At 34.9% G+C, this 25,033-nt stretch overlaps 1 protein-coding gene across 2 annotated transcripts in view; it reads right to left on the minus strand.

The window, feature by feature from the left end:
* IQUB (IQ motif and ubiquitin domain containing) overlaps positions 1-25,033 on the minus strand; it is a 123,382-nt gene that overhangs the window by 54,455 nt on the left and 43,894 nt on the right. Inside the window, exons 9-13 of one of the 2 annotated variants that reach the window (XM_067746879.1) lie at positions 24,708-24,878; positions 22,168-22,344; positions 12,525-12,773; positions 11,637-11,822; positions 1,783-6,708 (exon numbers count right to left, since the gene is read on the minus strand). In XM_067746879.1, coding sequence (XP_067602980.1) covers positions 6,526-6,708; positions 11,637-11,822; positions 12,525-12,773; positions 22,168-22,344; positions 24,708-24,878 — 966 coding nt within the window. In that variant the 3' untranslated portion in view covers positions 1,783-6,525. Of the gene's footprint in view, positions 1-1,782; positions 6,709-11,636; positions 11,823-12,524; positions 12,774-22,167; positions 22,345-24,707; positions 24,879-25,033 lie in introns of those variants that run through there. The other variant, XM_067746880.1, reaches the window with a different exon arrangement.

Here is a 25,033-nt window from a genome sequence, read left to right on the forward strand (position 1 = left end):
ACACATTAAATCTTGAATTCTAGGCAAGAACATCAATTTGGCTTGATATAATCTTTTGTTTTACCCTTTTTAGTCTAACATCCTTACAATAAATTCTTATATATACTCCCCTGAATCTAAGTAAAAATTGACACACTCCTGAAACTCTTTCAGTATATAGGCTAACTCATACCAGACCATACATTGTTCTTCCTCACCAGTATCCTTACCTAAGCATGAGATCTAACCTGGGTGCACATCTAATTGACAAGACAACACTACACACATTACAATCAGGCTTCAGACTTAATCCTTAGCCACGTATTCCCTGTATATGCAGGAGATAATTTCTTTAGAGCTGACTTAAGGGCTTTCTGAATTTCTGTCTGGGTCTGTATTGGACATTTAAGGCTTTCAATATATCCATTTCTTTATGGACTCCCTCTAGTGTAAGAATACCCATCTTATGCCACAATCTTTGTCATCAAACTGACTAATTGCATTTCATCTCCCTAAGCTTATCGGCCATCCTGCACCCCGTTCCATGCCTCCACTGGCGAAGTTTTGAGTAATCATGATGCTACCACACACTGCATATTACCAGTGTCCCATTTCCTATATGGAGGGTACCCACATGCTCTTCAAACATGTAAGCAGCCCGAGCCTAGGATTACATCTTAAAGTCCATTTACTGGGACCACTCTTGGTACCAATTACTGCTTTGTTCATGGTCCAGCAGAACCTGTTGGCAGATTCAAACTGGCTAATTTGAGAAGTATTTAGTAAAAGGACTGTTTACAAAGGAGATGACATTGTTTAAGGAAATCAAAAAGAAAAAGTGAAGCACCTTAACCCAGCTACAAAAGAAAGCCATTATCACCCATAAGCTGAAGAAGTAAAGAGAAGGAATGAGCCCCAGAACTCAAAGAGAGTTGAAGAGTAGGAGGGATGACCGTCCAACCATAGCTGTGGTCTTAGGCAGATAAAAGCAGTCACTTGACAACAACAGACCAAAAGGCAGATGGGAGAAGCCAGGGTAATAAATATCTCAACCTCTTTCTCTCAGACCTCAAATTTCCTGCTGATGCTTCCTATTGACCAAACCCAACTGAGGAATATTGTGCACTCATTGATGCACTGCATAAATATCAGCCTCCAAGGGCACAAAGATGAGAAGAGAAGGGGGGAAGGTAGAACTGAAGAAGCACATGAAGAATATCCGGGAAAAACCATATGCTTTTATCTTTTATTACACTTTTTGGATTTGGTTTGCAGTCAAATGCTCTACCACTGAGCTATCCCCCTTATTTGCTAATATTTTGTTTAGGATTTTTGCATCTATATTCATAGTGAAATTGGCCTATCATTTTCTTTCTTGTACTATCCTTGTCAAATTTTGATATCAAGGATATGCTGGCCTCATGAATTGGGGAGCATTCATTCTTTTTCTATTTATTAGAAGAAGAATATCTAGTTAGTAGAATCAGAATCTTTCATTCCTTTAATGCTCAAAAGTGACACAAGATCATTTTAATTGCGTTACATTGGACAAAGCATGCTACATAATCCTGCCTCACTTCAAGAGGATGGAGAATTGCAATCAATCACCCAGTGTTCCTGGAAAGAGAAGAGAAACAGCATTTTGTACCTCTTGACTCATTTCCCTTTTTTTTGTTTTCCATTTCTAAGGTTATCTGTATCAAGAACTGTGAAGTATCTGAAATGCTGTCCTAATTGCAAGGTAACAAGTTTGGTGCCACAAGTTCATAAATGATAGTAAAAGACATGAGACTCCTGGGTCAGAGATAAAGCACAATTTATTTTTCACAGAAACAGCAGCAGCCAGAAGATCAGCATTTTGCCCTAAATCCCTCAGGGTGACACAAAGTCCAGATGACACATGCACACTGTGAGCTGCTTCATAGACTGGGAATGCTGGGCTTAGAGACTATGAATCTTTTACAGGGAACAGTGAACAGTATATCTTCTAAGACTGCTTGCTTTACAAACATCCTTGAAAAAAGGAGAACTAAGTACCTCTGCTCAAAAGACGTGCAGAAATGTTAAAAACCTATGAAGAATTGTTTCCCAACTGACTTTTTGTTTTAAGCCTACTTGCATACCCAATATAGAGATTAATTCTCCATTTATATTGTGAATAATAATTTATCAAAATAAAGTAACTTCTTTTGCTCTTTTTCTTCTTGATTTCATCCTCGATATTAATATTGCCACCAATTATTTTGTTGTCTATTTGTATATGACTGATATAGTTTTACTATATATCTTTAAATGTCATTTTATTGGGGGTACATATCTGGTACACAGCTTGTAGTTCACTCCTTTGATACCATATAAGAATAACTATCCTTGGGCTTCCCTGGTGGCGCAGTGGTTGAGAGTCCGCCTGCCGATGCAGGGGACGCGGGTTCGTGTCCCGGTCCGGGAGGATCCCACGTGCCACAGAGCGGCTGGGCCCGTGAGCCATGGCCGCTGAGCCTGCGCGTCCGAAGCAGCGGGAGAGGCCACAACAGTGAGAGGCCCGCGTACCGTAAAAAAAAAACAAACAGAATAACTATCCTTTACTAGAATTTTAACCCATTCAAATTTATGCACTGTGATATTTTTAATCTTGTTTTTCTCTTATATATACTTCCTATTAACCTAAAAAAACAAACAAAACCCCTTTATTTCACAATAGTTCTCAAGTTTGTCGCTGTTCCCTTTTTCTCTCTAGAAATGTGGAGTTTATAATTCCATTTTCATTCTGCTAGCAGTTGCCTTTAAATTTTTTAACTAAATATTTGAATACCAACTTTCCTACCTATCTATCCATTTACTCATCTCCGCTTGAAAAGATTTGGAACACTTTTATCCCTCTGAACCCTCCTACAGCAGACATTTAGTGACAATACTCAGGGTATTTTTTTGTTGTTGATTCATATTTTTGTTTTTTGCAGTATAGATTTTTATTTGAAAATTTATTTTTGTTCATTGCATTGTTTCATAACCATACAAATGATGATCATTTAGAAAGGATTGAAGTTGCAGTGCTCACTGCCATTTCTCATATACAGTATCATGCCCAGACCCTACCTCCATAGTTTCGAGGTCAGCTGGAGGACAGAATGAGTACACATAGACTGATGACATGCTTCCTGCCTAACAATGTCTTCCTGTTGTCTTCACCAAAAAAAATTTGCCTGAAAGTAAAATTCTTAGGTCATTTTTTCACCCTCAGAATTCAAAAGTCTTCAACAGAAGTGTTCCTCCTTCACCTTCTGGCACTTAGTGTTGCAGAAGAGAAATCTATGCTGTTGTTATTGACTTTTTTCCTTGTGGCTTTTCCTCTTCAACTTGAATGCTTATAGAATTTGTCCAATATTTCTGAAATCCAGAAATGTCATGAGGTTGTGTCTATGTGCATCTCTATATTAATTTTCCCAGTACTTGGTAGATCCTTTATACAGCTATGGATATATGCCTTTTTAGCTTAGGGAAATTAGCTTTAAATCTCCCTTTGCTAATTGTTTCTCCTTCTCTGCTCCATTTTAGGCTTATGTTATTTCTAGTGTAGACAAAGCAAAGCTGTTAGACTTATCATTTTTGCTCATCTTCCTCATTTCTTTGACTTTTCCTCTGAATTCAAGGGGACTATCTTTTTTTTTTGACGGCACCGTGTGGCATGCAGGATCTTAGTTCCTCGACCAGGGATCAAACTCATGCCCCCTGCATTGGGAATGCAGAGTCTTAACCACTGACTGGACTGCCAGGGAAATCTCTAGAGGACTATCTTGAGCTAATCACCCAATCCCTGTATTAGCTTTAGCTTTCAAGTACCAAATCTGCTCTTCATTGCCATTAGTGTGTTGTTTATTCTAATTCAGCAATTGTTTATTTTGTTGTATTTATTTATTTATTGTAATGATTTATGTAATAGCAATTTTTCCCAGTATTTTTTTTCCAAAAGATGAAAAATGCTATCAAATGTCCTCAATATAGTTGAGATCTGTTAAATGAATATTTGTTCTCATTCTTCAAAAGGATCCCTTTTTTGATTTTTGAATCTTTACGTATACAGTGACCATCTTTTTTCAGCTTGTTTTTGCAATATTGGGATATAAAACTTTGTTCTGTTCTACTGTTTAGGCCTCTATCCATATAATATAGTCCTAAAGGAGAAAGAAGGAAACACCTTCTACAGTTTCATTTGTTAGTGGGCCAGGGGAGGTGTGCTCATCAGGTCATAAACTAGAGAAAAGCAGGTCCTTCTACGGCAGGGGAGTTTAACTTCTTAACTGGTTGCTGTCCAGTACCCTAGTGCCAGGATTCTAGTAGGCAGCAACTGGACTTTTTCCCTGCTGGCTGCTCTCTAGCCTGACACCATCTCTAGCCCCTTCTGCTGTGGATTTTTGGAGACCTGTGTAAAATGAGAGCTGTAGTTCCAATGGGATGGAAAAGAGTTTCCCAGAAGAGTTGACCTTATTAAGCAAAGTCTCTCTGTTGTTGAGCCTTTTTTTTTTTTTTTTTTTTTTTTGCTCTTTGTGGTTATTTTCCCAGCCCTAAATTAAGGTGCTGCCCCTTTTCATGTATGATTCAATAGCTCTGGTTGCCTGCCCTCGCTCTGCCCCCCACCAGTTGTACTCCACAAGTCTTCCATTACTATAAGCAAGTGCTTTACTCCTAGTGCAATAGAGGAACTCTCAAAGTCCTCTACTTGCCCCTATCTATTGCCCCCTCGCTGCCTGCTGCCTCCTCTGCTCTTCCTACTCTGACCTGGGGGTTTCTCCTGAACTGTCTTGTGAAAACCTGGTTATTTCCATTCCAGTGTAAACCCACTTTTGTCTGTGTTAAATTTTTACCTGTTTATTAGTGATCAGAATGGTCCCCAATCTAATCCTATCTGCAATTTATTGTTTAGAAAGTTCCCAGAACATCTGAATTGTCTATGAAAACTTGAAAATAACAACACCTTTATAGTGCTTCCCTTTTCAATGTTTAGTTCCTTAAAGACAATAATCATGTGCCATGCTTTTGCTAAGTAAAAAAACTGTGGATATCCTAGAAAATATGTTGCTAAAATGTTGGTAAATATTTATGTAGAATAAATATTAATATTTAGATTGAATTCCTTGACTCCTTGATCACTAAACTTGAGAGAACAGCCTCATTAATTACTGATTGAAATTAAGAGAATTCTCTCTCTCTATATATATATAATATACACATACGCACATATATACTTATATATAAGTATAATATATACAAATATATATGTTGTGTGTGTATGAAATATTGCTACTTGAATTATAGCTCTTCACTTTCACTTTCAATTCTTCTCTCTAGCTGGATGTCTTCTCTTTAGCCAGCCAAATGCACTCTCCCACTTGTCTCCTCTGATCTTTGCCCTGAAGCTATACGAATTATGTCCACAGACTTCTATTTTTTCTGCTTTCCTTTCGGGTTCTTCCAATGGGAAACCCAAGCAAGAGACTGGAGGAAGAGAGAAGTATGAGGTCTGATATTTATTTCTCTAGCTCATGAGATCACCTAGGGCCCTGAGAGTTGCTCACTGATCTCAGTTATCTCCTTTACACTCTCTTTCTGGGTTCCCAGACCGTTCCCTCCCCGGATCCATTTGAGATTAGGGTAGACACAGCTTATCTGATAGTGACCCTACATTCCTACACTATTCCCTTAGTTTCCCTACACACTGCTCACGCTTTATAAGAAGTCCCTTTGTAAATAAACTCTCCTTGAATTATCCTATTTTGAACGTATTTCCTGTTAAGATTGACTCATATACCGTTGTTCATCATTGTACGTCCCTGACATGCATGTGGTCAAGGTTATTCCTTTGGTTTATTAGGGAAAGGAATTGTTATAGTTTACTTGACCATTTTTATTGTTCTTACAGAGTTTCATCATTGCCCCACAGGGAGTTTTTCTACCATAGAATAAAATATAGTTTCACTGTTCACCCTGTTTTCCAGTATGGAATGAACTTTTTTGTTTGTTTATAGTTTGTTTTTTCATTGAAATTTTGAGAAGAATGGAAGATGAAAGTAGAAGATAAAATGTGAAGATTCAAATCCCTATATTAAAACATAGCATCTTTTATCCTATATGTAAAGATTTTCATGAAAGAGTATTCTATAATGTTTCCTCTCATCCGTATACTGACTATTCTCCTGTAACTACAATTTTTTCTAAAATAAATTTTTTGAGTTGAAAATTAAGCCTAGCTTTTGTTTGTCTGTTGATTTTAAGTATAATATAATGTAGTTGAAATTTTTAAAAAATTTAATCTAAAAATAAAATGTTCTCTTTAAAATATTAATTTCAGTAACACAATTATATTTAAATTTAACACTAACGATAAAGCATTTGTATAGGGATGTTTTCTCTTCATACAACTTATGACACTATGAAGAACAATTAAAATCAATAAAAGATAAAATTCTACTACCGTACTGTGTGACCTCTGTATTACTCTATTAGCAGTGGACAAAAATGCTGATCATCAAACAAATAGTCCTGGATCTTTTAAGGACTAGGCCTGTGGATATCTATAATCTTAGATGTTGGTTCTGATTGATGTTTCTTTCTGATCTCATCTACTTCACCATCACCAAGTAAAAATGAAGCCAGCACTGGAATTTGTGAAAAATAGTTCTTAGCCAGGAAATGTTTGTGTTTGATCTTGTGAATAAACAAGGGTTCATATCCCTGAAAAGAAAAGAAAATCAAATTCTATTAAATGTCACAAATATATTTTGCCAAGTAAAAACACTTTTATGCCTCAGTGCCTTTACTTCTCAGTTCTTTCAGCCCAGAAAACATTTATTCTCACTTTGTCCATCATCTTTCGGGGCTCAGCTTTTATGACGCTTTAACCTGGAAGCCTTTCTTGATTCTCCCTCTGACCTCTCTAAGTCTAAACTAACCCCTCCTTCTTATATACTTGCAAGCACTTTCATGTATTTTAATTGTAATATTTAGTTCATTCTGCCTTGAATTTCACTATTTACTTGCAAGTCTCTTCCATGATGATAAGAAAGGCTCCTTAAAGATTCAAACTGAGTCTTTTTTTCTTTTAATATTTATTTATTTATTTTGGCTGCGCTGGGTCTTAGTTGCAGCACGAGGGATCTTTTTTTAGTTGTGGCATGTGGGCTTCTTAGTTGCAGCACTAGTTCCCCGACCAGGGATTGAACCCGGGTCCCCTCCATTGGGAGTGTGGAGTCTGACCCACTGGACCACTAGGGAAGTCCCTCACACTGGGTCTTTTTCATACATGTGTGTCTTGGCACCATAAGGTAAAGAGTCAATCAATATTTTTGTGTGAATGCTCTTGTCACCTTAGTTCTCTATAAATCTATTTCAATACTGATACAATTACCCACTTGAATTTTTTTTTCTAAAATTAGTCCTTCCCTCTATATCTCCAGAGTTCAAAATAAAGATCACAATGGTGCTGTGACAATGTAAGCTTCTCTTTAGTCACCCTTTTTACTACCTTAGATATGAGTCCCTGCACTGTTTCTCTTCTGTCTTCTAAATAGAAAATAACTTTCCTGCCTTTATCAAATCTTTGTGCCTTTCCATTTTTATTTGTTCATAATTAATTTTTAGGCTTCTTGTCTCTCCACAGCTATAGCAGCACTTTGAACTTTCTCTGTAATGTAGCTTTGCCACATTATAAGACAATCTGTTTTCTAATGAGAGGGGCACAATGCTAGTTGCCAACCCAATATTCATTCTCTCTTGCATTCATATTTAGAGGCCCAACTCTATATAGGGGCCTTATTTTGTATTTTGTGATGTGCTCAGCTTTCTTAGGCTTTATTATAGCTAGGGGTGGCCATATGACAAGTTTCTGACATATATATGTGTGTGTATGTGTATATATATATATACACACATATATATGGCAGAAATATATATATATTTATATATACACACATGTATATATGTACATTTGTAAAAAAGAAGTCATTGGATAAAGCTTACAGGGAAGCTTTTTAGGAGTGGGAAGTACCTTTAGGCTTTTGCCATATCTAGGAGGGGGATATAATGCAGAAGATGAAGTCGCTATCTGTCTCTAAGAGTACACAATCATTAGGGTTAAAGCCAAAGGTTAAATATGGCTGAGGAAGAAGTTAGAAGGCCTGGGTTTCTGAGAGCATTGTGGAGCTACCATACAAGTCTCCAGATGCCAAACTCTGGATCCCTATTATATAAGACAACTGACCCCATATTTGATTAAGTCATTATACTGCTTAGTCTGTTATTTGCAGCTAAACTCAAATGCAACTGAAACAATGAAGTATTGTATCCATTACATTTCCTTGCTTTTCCCCAAGCACTTATCACAATATCCGGCAGATTGAAAAGCAAATTCTGGTTGAATTAATAAATACTGTCTATTCTCTTTATTCTTTTTTGCTTTCTGTTTTTTTTTGGCTGCATTGGGTCTTTGTTGCTGTGTGCGGGTTTTCTCTAGTTGTGGCAAGCGGGAGCTGCTCTTCGTTGCGGTGCGTGGGCTTCTCACTGCGGTGGCTTCTCTTGTTGTGGAGCATGAGTGCTAGGGGCACAGGCTTCAGTAGTTGTGGCATGTAGGCTCAGTAGTTGTGGCTCGCGGGCTCTAGAGCGCAGGCTCAGTAGTTGTGGCACACAGGCTTAGTTGCTCTGCGGCATGTGGGATCTTCCCAGACCAGGGCTCGAACCTGTGTCCCCTGCATTGGCAGGCGGATTCTTAACCACTGAGCCACCAGGGAAGCCCCTCTTCATTAATCTTAATTGACTCTTCTTTTCAACCAAATCACAAATACTACCTGTACCTCCTCCTAAAATTTGTTTTGTGAAAGGTTAGGTATCTCTTTACTAAGATATCTCCTTACTAAAGATCCTTCCATAGTGTCAAGTCAAGATAAAGAAAGCCCTGGAGAAAAGGAGCCAAAGGATGTGGCATTCTTAAAGAAAGCATTATGTAGAAATATCCTGGGCTTATTTTAAAGTTTCCTCTCTATGGTATGTATATATACACAATGGAATATTATTCAGCCGTAAAAAAGAATGAAATTCCACCATTAGCAACAATACAGATGACCTAGAGAGCATTATACTTAGGGAAATAAGTCAGAGAGAGAAAGACAAATACTCTATATTATCACTTACATGTACAATCTAAAAAATAAAACAAATGTATACACCAAAATAGAAACAGAGTCACAGATACAGAGAAAAAACTAGTGGCTGCCAGTGGGGAAAAGGAAGGCAAGATGGGAGTATGGATTAAGAGGCACAAGCTACTATGCATAAATAAATAAGCAACAAGAATATATTGTACAGCATAGGCAAATATGGCCATTGTTTTATAATAACTTTAGAGTATAATCTATACAAATATTGAATCACTGTGCTGTACACCTGAAACTAATATAATATTATAAATCAGCTATACTTCAATTTTTTAAAAAAAGTTTCCTCTCTACAGACAAATTCACCAGGTCAAAATACTCATTTAACCTTATTCCAACACTTCTTAGCCCATATTTCATTCAAGAAGTACTAACACATTTCTGTTATACAACATTAAACAAAACATGTAGAGAACTTTATAGGTTTTCAAAGTGCATAAAGGCAAAAAGTAATCATCAAAGATAAGAATAGCACATTATGGTACATACAATAAAAGGAACAATAAGTAACTCTTAAAGAGTAATATAATATGGAAAAATATCCATTATCCCCATTTTATAGATGAGAAAACCGGGGCATTGAGACATTAACAAACTTGCCCAACTTCTCCCATAAGTGATAGAGCCAGAATTCAAAGCTCTAATCTACTCTAATCCTTTATACCAATTTCATGTTTTTTGCTAACCTTTATAAAATTTTGCAAAGCAAAGAAGGAAGGTCTTAATGTCCTGCAGATCGTTAATGACAGAAATGGGGAAATACTGGGTCAGGTGTCTTGACTTTAAATCCACTATTGTCCTACTCTGGCCATTGCACACACCAGGAGAAACTGATCTGCCTCATATACAGTTCAAAGAACAGAAGTCTTTTTCCATGCTTTTCCTACAATTTGTATCATGATTGCAAGAGTCAAGATTATTTTAAGTTTTGAGTAGTTTTTTACTCAATGAGATAGCAAATACCTCTGTGCATTTAGGAAATTCTGGAAATTACAACAGGACATAAACTATTCTTTAAGTAGGCTGAATATTAATACTTAAACGATTACACCAGCCCAAAACCATAAAAAGGCAAATTTTTTAGTTTGTCCGAAATGACAATTATATTTGAAGTCATTTCTTTATTTACACTAGGGTTGCTTGGCGTAAACGGAGCTCTATTTACAGAAATTCAGTAAGATCCTGAAATTAGAAATGCATGTGAATAGAACATTTAATTTGATACTGCAGTAATTTGATTAAATACACAAAGGGAGTTGTGTGTATAAATTGAAGAAGCAGTGGAATATCAGCTTTGGGAGTGAACTTCAATCCCACTATGGGTCCTATATGAAACACTATTGCTAGTATTGGCTAGGCTTTCAGTGATTAAATATTTATGAGGCAGCTTAGTTTACTAAATATAATATTTAACATAGCTTCAGTTTCTTGTTACCCTTTCCTTCAGTCCCTAGAGTAAAATTTTTCTTAGCCTGACTCCTAATGGAAAATTAGGAGTTTAAAATTAGGAGTTTAAAAAAGTTAAAACTTTAACTAGTTTCTCCTCTTTACTCCTTCCCCCTCCCTAATAAAAACACAGGCAGGAAATAGCACGATTCAAAACGACTATTATATTTGAAGTCATTTCTGTATTTTCCCTTAGCTGACATCTTGCATGGAATTAAAGTACAGCAATTTAATTAGCAGAAGGCAGAGAATCAATATCAGATGTTGGGATCATAGGCTTGCTTAGTATAAACGGAGCTTTCGGGGAACTCATCAGGGACCCCTCAATTCTGTTCATCAAAATGTTTTACAGATTGCATCTTATAAATTACTGGAATTAAATGGTATTTAATTTTTACAGTGCTTTCCCCACTCCTAGTTAACTGGAAGCAAATGAAAAATGAAGCCTCAGAACTATACCCCATCAGTATGATTGTCATTTAGGGCACAAAATTATGAACAGAATTTATTTGAGAATCTACCGTGCTTTTAGGCAGACTTGTGATGATTAATCAAAGGACAGACTTTAGGTTTCAAAATACCTATCTGGTGATAATATTCATTTATTCATTCAACAAATACTTATTAATTCCCTAGTCTGTGACACTGTTGTAGGTATTAGAGATATAGACACAAATAAACTAAACAATATCCCTGTTCTTATGGAATTTACTGTGGAACTAATGTGCTTGAACTTGCTATTATTAGGAGGGTCTGGTTTCATGTTAGGTACTTGGAAGACTTTCAGATGTCTTATCTTTACCTTTTAAGTGTCTTAGCTTCCTTTCAATTTTAATCTCTGCCGTACATACCATCCATGTATTTTGTTACTGTTATCCATGGGTTCTCTGTTTCTTAATCCAATGGAAGTATTTAACTTATGCATGGAATGTAGTAAAAGGCAGTCAAGTTACCTCTAATAATTCCAATGACCAAATTAAGGTCCCAAATAAAGTTTGACCTCCTTACCTCTTCAACACTCTTTAGCTTGAGATGAGCAGTGCCTTCATCTTTGGTAAGAAGAATGCAGTTCCAGGGCGACCACTCCAAGGACTTATCCCACCTGACCATGACCAGATCATTGAGATCGTTCCAGGTACTGAGCACTGACTGGGATGCCCAGATGTTCTCAGTCAGGTACTGAATATCTTGTAGCTGCATGTCAAAACATTTGTGAAAAACAATGTTTTCTTCTAAACATAAAATTTTAAATTATTCTATTACTTGAGAAAACAAATTATACTGAGTATATTTTTTAAAGGAAAACATTATTCATGAGGTTTTCTGCGCACATGGCTTATTTCTCATCAAATCTCTGCTCATTCTGCCCAAACCATAATATGTTACCAATCTCACAGTCATGACTGCATCTTTAACCCAGAGTAAGCTGTGTATATTTCTTCCAATATGCTAATTTTACCTTACATTTATATGGTATTAAGTACTTTTCAAAATTCATTAGCAACTATCATCTTATCCTCAGGGTTACTGCAGATCATTTTATTCCCATTTTACAAATGAGGAAATTAAGATTTAATAAAGAATAAGCAATTCGCTTAGCGTTATTAAAAACTTTATTGTTTTAATGAAAAAAGAGGGAAAAGGGAAGAAATGAAATAACTGTTTTAAAACTTTTAAAAAAATTTTTAAACCATATTAGCTAAAGCTCTTGAAATGACTTTCTGTCACAAGGTCTGCATATATAAACTCAGAATTGCCAGAGAGGCAAGCTTCACAAAGAATAAACATGGGAAAGAGAAACATTATTTTAATAGGTTTGGATGGGAAAGCAGAAATCTTTTCTGTAAAATCAATGGACAAATTTCATCCATGATTGGCAACATTTACTGATCATACCTGCATCAGGAAAGCAATTTTAGAATCATCTTCATAATCAGCTTCTGAATAGTAAAGTCGTTGAAGTAAACATTTGTACTTCAAACATGATTCTCGTTTTTGAGTCTCATTGTCAAGGTTAATGCAGTGGCGACAGCGGTAAATGTGGTGTGAGGTGGATGATACAGCAAACTCTGTAGAAGGCAAATAGAGCTGGCAACTGAGGCAAAAGTAAATCTTCTTATAAAACTTCAGTGGATCTTGAGGGACCTGAAAGAAAGAAAGAAAGAAAGAAAGAAAGAAAGAAAGAAAGAAAGAAAGAAAGAAAGAAAGAAAGAAAGGAGGGAGGGAGGAAGGAAAGGGAGGGAGAGAAGAAGGAAAGGAAAGGAATGAAGGAAGGAAGGAAGAAAGAAAGAAAGAAAGAAAGAAGGAAAGAAAGAATGAGAAAGAAGGAAAGAAAGAAAGGAGGAAAGAAAGAAAGAAAGAAAGAAAGAAAGAAAGGAAAGAAAGAAGGAAAGAAGAAAAGGAAAGAAAGAAAAAAGAAAAGAAACGAAAGAAAGAAGAAAAAGAAAGAAAGAAAGAGAAAGAAAGAAAGAAAGAAGAAAAGGAAAGAAAGAAAAAAGAAAAGAAACAAAAGAAAGAAGAAAAGAAAGAAAGAAAGAAAGAAGACAAGGAAAGAAAGAAAAAAAAGAAATAAAAGAAAGAAGAAAAGAAAGAAAGACAGAAAGAAAAAGAAAGAAAGAAAGAAAGAAAGAAAGAAAGAAAGAAAGGAAGGAAGAAAGAAAGGAAGGAAGAAAGACAAACTATAACAGCCAGGCCAAATGCTGAGGGCTAATTTATCTTAGAATGAGTTATCTCATTCTGATAACAAGTTGGTTAATTTTAAAGTCATATTTTTTCCTTAACTTCCTACTCTATACAAAATTTAAATTTCAAATAGTATTCATTTACCCTACCAAAATATTAAAAATCTCTATTATTCATAAACTTTTAGATATACATGGTAAAATCACCTAGAAAATTAACTGACTGAAAAAAATGAGTCGGTAGAGGCTTTGAGTTGCAATAGTAAGAAAACTTCCCAAGAAGAAAAGAAAAGAAAGTGCTTTGGCACTTATTTTTAAGAATTTAGATTTTTGGTGCTATGCTGTGTTAATTATTTTTACAGGCAATAGCTAGATTCACACAGAAATTAAAGCCCACTAAACCAAGTGTTCTCATTTCATTTATCTTAACACTAAATTTAGATTGGCTCAATTATCAATATTCAAAATTTGAAATTCTGCATTATATGGTAGTTTTATTTTTAATTTTTTGAGGACCCTCCATAATGCTACATTTCCACTAACAGTGCACAAGGATTCCCTTTCTTCCACATCCTTGCCAACACTTGTTACCCTCTGTCTTTTTGAGTAGACATTTTAACTTTGGTGAGATGATATTTCACTGAGCTTTTGATTTGCATTTCTTTGATTAGTGATAATGAGCACTTTTTCATGTACATGTTGGCCATTTGTATGTCTTCTTTGGGAAAATGTTTATTCAGGTCCTTCGTCCATTTTTAAATTGGATTAAAATTATTTTGTTATTGAGTCGTACACGTTGTTTTTGATACTAACTCATCAGATAAATGGTTTGCAAATATTTTCTCCCATTCAATAGGTTGCTTTCATTTTGTTGAATTCTTTCCTTTGTTGTGCAAAAACTTTTTAGGTTGATAAAATCCCATTTGTCTATTTTTGCTGTCGTTGCCTTTGCCTTTGGTGTCACGAGCAAAAAATTGTTGCCAAAGCCAATGTCAAGAAACATTTCCCCTATGTTTTCTTCTAGTAGATTTACAGTTTCAGGTTTTACATTTAAATAATTAATCCATTTTGAGTCGATTTTTGTATGTGGTGTGAGATAAGGGCCCAATTTCATTTTTTTTTGCATGTGGCTGTCTAGTTTTCCCAACACCATTTATTGAAGAGACTGTCCTTTCCCCGTTGTGTATTCTTGGCTCCTTTGTTGTAAATTAATTGACCATATAAGTATGGGTTAATTTCTGGGCTCTCGATTCTGTTTCATTGACCTATGTGTCTGTTTTTATGCCAATAATATACTGTTTTGATTACTATAGCATTGTAATATAGTTTGAAATCAGGAAGCATGATGCCTCCAGCTTTGCTCTTCTTTCTCAAGATTGCTTTGGTTACTCTGGGTCTTTTGTGTTTCCATACAAATTTTAGGATTTTTTTTTCCTATCTCTGTGAAAAATGCCATTGGAATTTTGATAGGGATTGATTGCACTGAAGCTGTAGATCACTTTGGGTAGTAAGAACATTTTAACAATATTAATTCTTCCAAAAATTTCTTAAATACAAAACAAACAATAAAAGCATGATCCATTTTAAAACTGAACAAATTGAACGTCATCAAAACAAAAACTTCTGCTCTGTTAGAGATACGGTTAAGAGAATAAAAAGACAAGCCACAGACTGAGAAAATATTTGCAAATCATGTGTCTTACAAAGGACTTATATGCAAAATATATTAAAAATTTCAATAACGAGAAAATAAGCAACTCAACTGAAAAAATGGCAGTGACAAAAGATGTTGAGACACTTCACCAAAAAGATATATGGATGTCAAAAACATGCATGAAACGATGCTTAATATTATTACTCATTGGGAAAATGCAGATTAAAACACTACACACCTATTAGAACTCCAAAAATGAAATAAAAACTGACAATACCAAGTGCTGACACGGATGCAAAGCAACTGGAACTCTCATACATTGCAGATGGAGTGCAACATGGTATAATCAGTTTGGAAAAATGTTTGGCAGTCTTTATAAAGGTAAATATGCATTTACCATATGACTCAACAATCCCACTTCCTAGGTATTTAACCCCAAACAACCAACTTACACAAAAACTCACAATTGAGTGTTCGTAGTGACTTTATTCACAAAAGCCCAAAACTCTAAACAATTTAATGTCCTGCAATTGTAAACAGATAAACTCTGGCACACCCAGACCATAAAAATATTATTCGGTTACAACAAAAAACTAATGATACACTAAAAAAATATGGGTGAATATCAAATACAATATGCTAAATGAAGGAAGCCAGTCTTGAAAGACTACAGGCATACCTTGGAGATATTACAGGTTCAGTTTCAGACCACTGAAATAAAACGGATAATAGCAATAAAGCAAGTCACACGAATTTTTTTGTTTCCCAGTGCATATAAAGCTATGTTTACACTATACTGTAGTCTGTTAAATGTGCAATAGCATTAAGTCTAAAAAAACAATGTACATAATTAAAAATACTTTATTACTTAAAGATGCTATCATCTGAGTCTTCTTTTTTCTGGTGAAGGGTCTTGCCCTCCTTAAGGGCTACTGATCGGTCAGGGTGATGATTGCTGAAGTTTGGGGTAGCTGTGGCAGCTTCTTAAAATAAGACAACAATCAAGTTTGCTGCACTGATTGACTCTTCCTTTCATTATGCTAATGGTTTCTCAGTAGCATGCAATACTGTTTGACAGCATTTTACCCACAGTAGAACTTCTTTCAAAATTGGATGACTCCTCTCAAACCTTGCCACTGCTTCCTCAACTAAGTTTATGTAATATTCTAAATCATTTGTTGTGATTCCAACAATCTTCACGGCATCTTCACCAAAAGTAGATTCCTCATTTATTAAAGTTTTATCATGATTTGGAGCAATTCAATTACATCTTCAGGCTCCACTTCTAATTCTAGTTCTCTTGCTATTCTCACCACATCTGCAGTTACTTCCTCCACTAAAGTCTTGAATCCATCAAAGTCATCCATGAGGGATGGAATAAACTTCTTCCAAACTCCTGTTAATGTTGATATTTTGACCTCTTCCCATGGGTCACAAATGCTCTTAATGGCATCTAGAATGATGAATCCTTTCCAGAAGGTTTTCAATTTACTTTGCCCACATCCATCAGAGGAGTCATTATCTATGGCAGCTATAGCCTTATGAAATGTATTTATTTATTTTAAAAAATTATTGAAATATAGTTGATGTACAATATTATGTTAGTTTCAGATGTTCTACATAATGATTTAACATTTGCATACAATATGAAATGATCATCTGGATAAGTCTAGTAACCACCTGTCCCAGTACAAAGTTATTACAATATTATTGACCATATTCCTTATGCTGTATATTACCTCCCTGTGACTTATTTACTACATAACTAGAGGTTTGTACCTCCTAATCCCCTTCAACTATTTTGCCCCCACCCCCGCCCCGACGCTCTTACTTCTGGCAATCACCTGTTTGTTCTCTGTATCTACAAGTCTCTTTTCGTTTTGCTTTGTTTTTTTTACTTTTTAGATTCTACTTATAAGTGAGGTTGTGCAGTATTTTTCTTTCTCTGTCTGACTTATTTCACTTAACATAATACCCTCTAGATCCATCCATGTTGTAGCCAATGGTAAGATCTCATCTTTATGGCTAATACTCCATTGTGTGTGTGTTGGTGTGTGTATATATATATATATATATACATATATATATATATACACACATACCACATCTTCTTTATCCATTTGTCTATCAATAGATAATTAGCTTGCTTCCATATCTTGGCTATTATAAACAGTGCTGCAATGAATACTGGAATACATATATCTTTTCAAATTAGTCTTTTTGTTTTCTTTGGGTAAATACACAGAAGTGAAATTGCTGGGTTACATGGCAGTTCTATTTTTAATTTTTTGAGGAAACTCCACATTGTTTTCCATAGTGGCTGTACCAATATAAATTCTACCAACAGTGCACAAGGGTTCCCTGTTCTCCGTATCCTCACCAACCCTTGTTATTTGTTGTCTTTTTGATGATGGCTCTTCCACAGGTGTGAGGTGATATCTCATGGTGGTTTTGATTTGCATTTCCCCGATGATTAGTGATGTTGAGCAGATTTTCACGCGTCTGTTGGCCGTCTGTATGTCTTCCTTGGAAAAAGGTCTATTCAGGTCCTATGCCCATTTTTAATCCTGTTGTTTGTTTTTGATGTTGGGTTGTATGCATTCTTTGTATATTTTGGATATTAACCTGTAATTAGACATTTCATTTGGAAATATCTTCTCCCATTCAGTATGCTGCCTTTTCACTTTATTGATAGTTTCATTCACTGTGCAAAAGATTTTTAGTTTGATGTACTCCCACTCACTTATTTTTAGCTTTGTTTCCCTTGCCTGAGGACACGTATACAAAAAATACACTTAAGACCGATGTCAAAGAGCATATCGCCTAGGTTTTCTTCTAAGAGTTTTAAGGTTTCAGGTTTTACATTTAAGTCTTTATTCCATTAAGTTGATTTTTGTATTTGGTGTGATAAAGTAGTCCAGTTTGATTCTTTTGCATGTGGCTGTCCAGTTTTCCCAACACCATTTATTGAAGAGACTGTCTTTTCCCCCAGTGTGTGTTCTTGCCTTCTTTGTCATAGATTAATTGTCCATATAAATGTAGGTTTGTTTCTGGGCTCTCTATTCTGTTTCACTGATCTATGGATCTGTTTTTGTGCCAGTACCATACTGTTTTGATTACTGTAGCTTTGTAGTACAGTCTGAAGTCAAGGAGCATGATACCTCCAGCTTTGTTCTTCTTTCTCAAGATTGTTTTGACTACTCAAAGTCTTTTGTGTTTCCATACACATTTTAGAGCTATTTGTTCTAGTTCTGTGGAAAATGCCCTTGGAATTTTGAAAGAGGCTGCATTAAATCTGTAGATTGCCTTGGATATTATGTGATTTTAACAATATTAATTCTTCCATTTGTTTATGTCATCTTCAATTTCTCTCATCAATGTCATAGTTTTCTGAGTACCAGTTTTACCTCATTGGTTAGATTTATTCCTAGGTATTGTATTCTCTTTGATGTAATTATAAATGGGATTGTTTTCTTAATTTCTCTTTCTGAGAGTTTCTTATTAGTGTATAGATATGCAATAGATTTCTGTATATTAATTTTGTATCCTGCAACTTTACTGAATTCATTGATGAATTCTAACAGATTTTGGTGTTATCTTTAGGATTTTCTCTACATAGTATCATGTCATCTGCAAATAGTGATAGTTTTACTTCCTTCTTTCCAATTTGAATTCCCTTCATTTCTTTCTCTTGTATGATTACTGTGGTTAGGATTGCCAATACTATGTTGAATAAAAGTGGCAAGAGTGGGCATCCTTGTCTTGTTCCTGATCTTAGAGGAAATGCTTTCACCTTTCCGCTATTGAATATGATGTTGGTTGTAGGTTTGTCATATATGGCCTTTATTATGTTGAGGTATGTTCCCTCTATACACTTTGTTGAGAGTTTTTATCACAAATGAATGTTGAAGTTCGTCAAAGCTTTTTCTCCATCTATTGAATTGATCTTATAATTTTCATTCTTCAGTTTGTTAATGTGGTGTATCACACTGATTTGCAGCATTGAACCATTCTTGCATCCCAGAGATAAATCCCACTTGATCATGGTGTATGATCCTTCCAGTGTGTTACTGAATTCGGTTTGCTAACATTTTGCTGAGGACTTTTGCATCTATGTTCATCAGTGATATTGGCGTGTAATTTTCTGTGATGTCTTTGTCTGGTTTCAGTATCAGGGTGATGCTGGCCTCATAGAATGAGTTTGGAAGTATTCCTTCCTCTTCAGTTTTTTGGAGTAGTTTGAGAAGGACAGATGTTAACTCTTTTTTAAATGTTTGGTAGAATTTCCTGTGAAGCAGTCTAGGCCTGAACTTTTATTTGTTGGGAGTTTTTGATTACTGATTCAATATCATTACTGGTAATTGGTCTGTTCATATTTTCTATTTCTTCCAGGTTCAGTCTTGGGAGATTGTGTGTTTCTAGGAATTTATCCAGTTCTTCTAGGTTGTCCACTTTATTGGTGTGTAACTGTTCATAAGAATCTCTTATGATCCTTTAATTTCTGTGGTGTTGGTTGTAACCTCTCTTTCATTTCTGATTAATTTGGCCCCTCGTTTTTTCTTGATGAGTCTGGCAAAAACTTTATCAATTTTGTTTATCTTTTCAAAGAACCAGCTCTTAGTTTCATTGATATTAGTCTCTTTATTTCTGCTCTGATCTGTATTATTTCTTTCCTTCTACTAACTTTAGGTTTTGTTTCTTCTTCTTTTTCTAGTTCCTTTAGGTGTAATGTTAGGTTGTTTGAGATTTTTCTTATTTCCTGATGTAGGCTTGTATCACTATCAGCTTCCCTCTTAGAACTGCTTCTGCTGAATCTCATTGATTTTGGATCATTGTCTTTCCATTTTTATTGTCTCCACGTATTTTTTTTTATTTCCTCTTTGATTTATTCAGTGACCCATGTTTAGCAGCATATTATTTAACCTCCAAATGCTTTTACTTTTTGTAGTTTTTTTTTCTTGCAGTTAATTTCTAGTCTCATAGCATTGTGGTTGGAAAAGATGCTTGATATGATTTCAATATTCTTAAATTTATTGAGACTTGGTATTAACCTTCATAAAAATAAAGAGAGTTAGGGCTTTGCTCTGGAAGAGGCTTTGGCTTATGGAAATGTTACGGCTGGTTTGATCTTCTATCTAGACCACTCAAATTCTCTCCATATCAGCAATAGGGCTGTTTCATTTTCTTAGCACTCATGTGTTCACTGAAGTAGCACTTTTAATTTCCTTCAAGAACTTTTCCTTTGCATTTACAAGTTGACTAACTATTTAGTGCAAGAGGCTTAACTTCTGGCCTATTTCAGCTTTCGACAAGCCTTCCTCACTAAGTTTAATCATTTCTAGCTTTAAATTCTCCAATTTAAAGGGAGAGGTGTGCAACTCTTCCTTTCACTTGAACTCTTAGAGGCTGTTGTAGGGTTATTAATTGGCCTAATCTCAATAATGTTGTGTCTCAGGGGATAGGGAAACCTGAGGAGAGGGAGAGAGTTGGAAGTACCACCAGTTGGTGGAGCAGTCAGGACACACACACGTCAATTAAGTCCGCTGTTTTATGTGGGTGAGGTCCATGGTGCCCCAAAACAATTACAATAGTAACATCAAAGATCAGTGACCACAGATCACTGTAACAAATAAAACAATAACAAAAAAGCCTGAAACATTCCAAGAATTACCAAAATGTGACACAGACACACAAAGGGAGCAAATACTCTTGGAAAAATTGTGCCAACAGACTTGCTCAATGCAGGGTTGTCACAACCTTCAATTTGTAAAAAAAAAAAAAAAAAGAAAGAAAAGAAAAAGAGAAAAGAAAAAGAACACACACACAGTATCTGCAAAGCTCAGTAAAGTGAAGTGCAATAAGACATGGTATACTTGCACATAGCATATCATTCCATTTATGTGACACTCTAGGTTAGGTATAACTATAGAAATAAAATTCTGATCAGTGTTTGCCAAGGGTTAGGTAGCCAGGGGAAGGGCTGATTACAAAGTAGCAGCATGAGGGAATTTGGGGGAGGTGATAAGACTATTTTTTATCTTGATTGTGCTGTTGGCTGTTGATTATATGACTCTGAATTTGTCAAAACTCACCAAAAGGATTGAATTTTACCAAAGGTAAATTTAAAAAGTGAATAAAATGATACAATGTTATATGAATGTGTAGAATATTAAATTCTATTATACTACTGCAAGCATATAAAAACTGAGTAAGTCTATAGAAGACTAAAAGGTAGCTTGGAAAAATGAAACAACGATGTGAATAAGAAATAATTCAATGGTCAACTTTTCTCTTGAACTTTTGTTATATTTTGAAATTATCTTGCAATACAGTTATGTTTCAAAACTTCATTAAAAAGAAAGAATATAAAAAATAAACAATTTTAATTTTTCTAAAAATTTTGACTAAATATTGAGATTTTGTTTATGTTAAAAAAGCAAAATACATGTTTAGTCAGCTTCTTAAATAGATTATTAGTCTAAACATAATCACTGGAACAAAACGCTGTTTCAAATTCTTTAGTAAACCACCCCCCCCAAAACTTTACTAAAGGTGTTTTAAATAGTTTTGCAAAGTAAGAAGGCAGTAAGGCACTTATCTTGGCTTTAGAGAGAAAAATCCCCAAAGGAGGCTAAACATGTTAGAGTTGGAAAAGGTAGTTTAATTCAAATACGTATTACATTTGAAGTTCTCGCAGGATATCTATGTGGATCTGTTCAGTAATAATTATAACTCCGTGATAAGTATCATAAAGGAACACAAACAGGTGCATGTAGAATCTCAGATATGAAGAGTTTAACTTTCTCTGAGGCCTAATGAAGGAGGGTACATGTGAATTGAGTCTTAGAAAATGAAGAGGAGTTGGCTGGGTAAAGTAGGGGACAGCATTCCAAGTGGAAGCAACAGTACATGGAAAAGCATGATGGTGTGAGAGATCATGATGTGTTCCACACACTGTAATATTCAACTGGATATTTAATCCAGAGAGTAGGAGAGAATTCAAGCTTGGAAATACAAACAGAAAAAGTTAAATGATTCATTTATCAACATAAAAAATATCATTCAAAGGAGATTTCACCAATAAGATGGTCTTCCACATGGACCCCCTAGTAAAGTATTAAAGCAAAATCTGCATATACTTCGACTTACTATAGCACGTCTTAGAATTTTGATAAAGGAATACAGGGAAGAAAAGGTAGAGTACCTTAAGGTGTCTTGCAACTTCTGGATTAAACAGAGGTGTTTTGATGTACTGAAAAAAGAGTGTTGCAATCCTTTTTCTGAGTCCTTCAAGGTTCTCATGTTTGACTCCTCTCATCATAAGGTCAACCTCCCTGTCAATCAATTCTAGAATTTCTTGAGTCAGTTTACAATCATGTTCCTGTGTAAAACACAACCATATTCAGTATAGAATTTTAAAAATCACTAGTTTTTAAAATTATCACCCAAACAAACTGAAAACTACATTCCAAAGGTAACAAAACATTGCTGACATAAATATAAGTTGGTGCCACTAATTTAGAAAAAATTTTGACGTTATCTAGTAGAACTTAAGATATGCATAATCTACAACCCAGCAATTCTACTCTTAAGTGCTTTAAAAAATGTGCACGGAGTCATCGTTCACACCAGCTCAAAATGAGAAACAACTAAATATCCATAAATAAATTGATTACATAAATAATGACGGCTTATTCATACAGTAGAGTATTACATGATATATGGACATGAATTAACTAGAGCTATATACAGTAACAAGTTTAAATCTTACAAATTAATGTTGAGCAAATGAAGCAAGGCACAAAATAATACATACAGTCTCATTCCTTTTAAATAAAATCCAAAAATAAACAACACTACACCGTATTATTTAGAGATGTATACAGAGGTGGTAACTATGAAGAAAAATCAAGGAAATGACTACCATGAAAGTCTGTATGGTAATTACTTTTAGAGGACGAGAGGGTGAGTTGCAGATATGAAGAGAAAGGGGGACGTTGGCAATGTCCTGTTTTGGGGCCAGAGGGCAGTAACAAGATTGGTGCTTTTATATTTGCTAAACTATACACGTATATTTTATACATGTTTTCTGCATGTTTATATAATTCACAATAATCTTTAACAAAGTAATAGAAATGATGGTGACTGAATAAGAAAGCCCAAGTAAGAGTGAAGTGATTAAAGTAGAAGGATTTAGAAGTAATAAAATAGAAGTAAGTTCCTCCGACTGCCCTCCGACTACAAAAACCATAGTTTGAATGAAGGAGTCAGAGGGTAACGTCAGTAACTGTAAAATAATGCTCTTCTCTTCTTTTTAATATGTACTTGGTATGGCTAATACAAGAGTCTGCATCAGTGGTCTTTGACCCTGAGGGCACATTAGAATGACCTAGGGAAGATTTTAAAAGATTTTAACAGTGCCCTCACACTTGAGAATCTGATTTAACTGCTCTGAAATGGGGCCTAGATATCATTCCTATTCATTTATTCTCAAACTCTCTCCCTTTCTCTGTGTATCTCTTTCTCTCTTTCAAGCTCTCCAGATGATTCTAACATACACCCAGGATCAAAATTCACTGGTCTATATTAGCAACTGTCATCAAAATAATACTTATTATTTATTGAGGGCTCCCTATTTGTAAGCATTGAGACACATAAATTATATATTTTATTTATATTCTATATACATACATATGTATAAATATATACACATATATATATGTGTATCTTCAAAGCAACTAATTTTACAGATGATGAAACTGATTTTCAGAAATATTAAATAACTAATCTACGGTTGTGCAGCCACCATAAACACAGCCAGACATCGAGTCATGCTTAAAAGCCTTAATCCTCCATCAAATACTGTTAAATAAATGTATATGTGGATATATTAGGTTAAACATATTAAGACATGCACAACTTATCTTTTATGAGTCCATCCTTTGGTTTTTTTAATTAACCAGCTAATGGTCCTAATTATGTCAAGTAAGAATATTTCTACTGTACTCTCTACCTGCACTCTCCTTTTGCCAATTTGGTCTTTCTACTGCCCTCTACAGATACCATGCTTATTTCCCACCTCTGGACCTATGGCTTCTCCCTCTCTTCCTATCTCTAGCTTCAAAGGCATAGTCACTTGACAAACATCTCTGAAAAGGCTGTCCAGAAAAAAGGCAGTCAATGCCTTATTGAGTCCATGCCTCTGCTTTCAAGATGGGCAGAAATATGAGAGACCTATGGGGACTTACCTTCCAACAAGAACCATTTACTCAACTACTTAAAGTGCCTTAAATCAATAACTGATGAGGAAAAGGAGGTAAAAATACTTATACTAATGCTGCATTAAAATTGCTAAAAATAAAATTTTCATTAAAAAGTGTGAAAATATATAGCCAATAATTGCTGTTTTATTGAACTGAGTTGAGTACTAATCTCATGCTGTATATATCTACATTCATTGCAAAGGTAAGGATACATCTACATTTAGAATATTCATTGTGTTATATTTACTTTTGTATGTGTCATAATATATAGTTTGAGAACTTGTAGATAAATGTTAATGCATAAACCATATCCTCCCCCAATTATACCCAAACAATATAGTTGTTCACAAAATAAAATTCATATATATAGACATTTATTATCTTTATAATTACTTAATACAAACCATCTTGTTTATTTTAGTATTCAATTTTTTTATTGATAGTGGTAGTGATACCCAAAAACTAAGAGAAACTAACGTACCTTTACAGTATGTTTGAGTGTTAACAGCACATCCAGTCTCTCATCTTGAGAGAGATTTTTCAGCACAATGCAGTTATAGATGTTTTGCAGCTCTCTGGCTCTGATGGTGAATTGTGTATCCATCTCAATTATTTTGCCATCAAATCTTCTCCATAGCTTTGGAGCTGAACACTTAAAAATAATGTTTATAATTATCAGTTAATTAAAAGTTCAAAAATAATTTTGTTCCTTCTACTATAAGTTAACCTTATTATCATGTGCTTTATGGAATAAAACTATCATTAAAACGTAAGAAAATTATTTGAAGAATTTGTAGACCATGGGAA

This window comes from Pseudorca crassidens, chromosome 8 (assembly GCF_039906515.1).
Source record: "Pseudorca crassidens isolate mPseCra1 chromosome 8, mPseCra1.hap1, whole genome shotgun sequence".
Lineage (NCBI taxonomy): Eukaryota > Metazoa > Chordata > Mammalia > Artiodactyla > Delphinidae > Pseudorca > Pseudorca crassidens.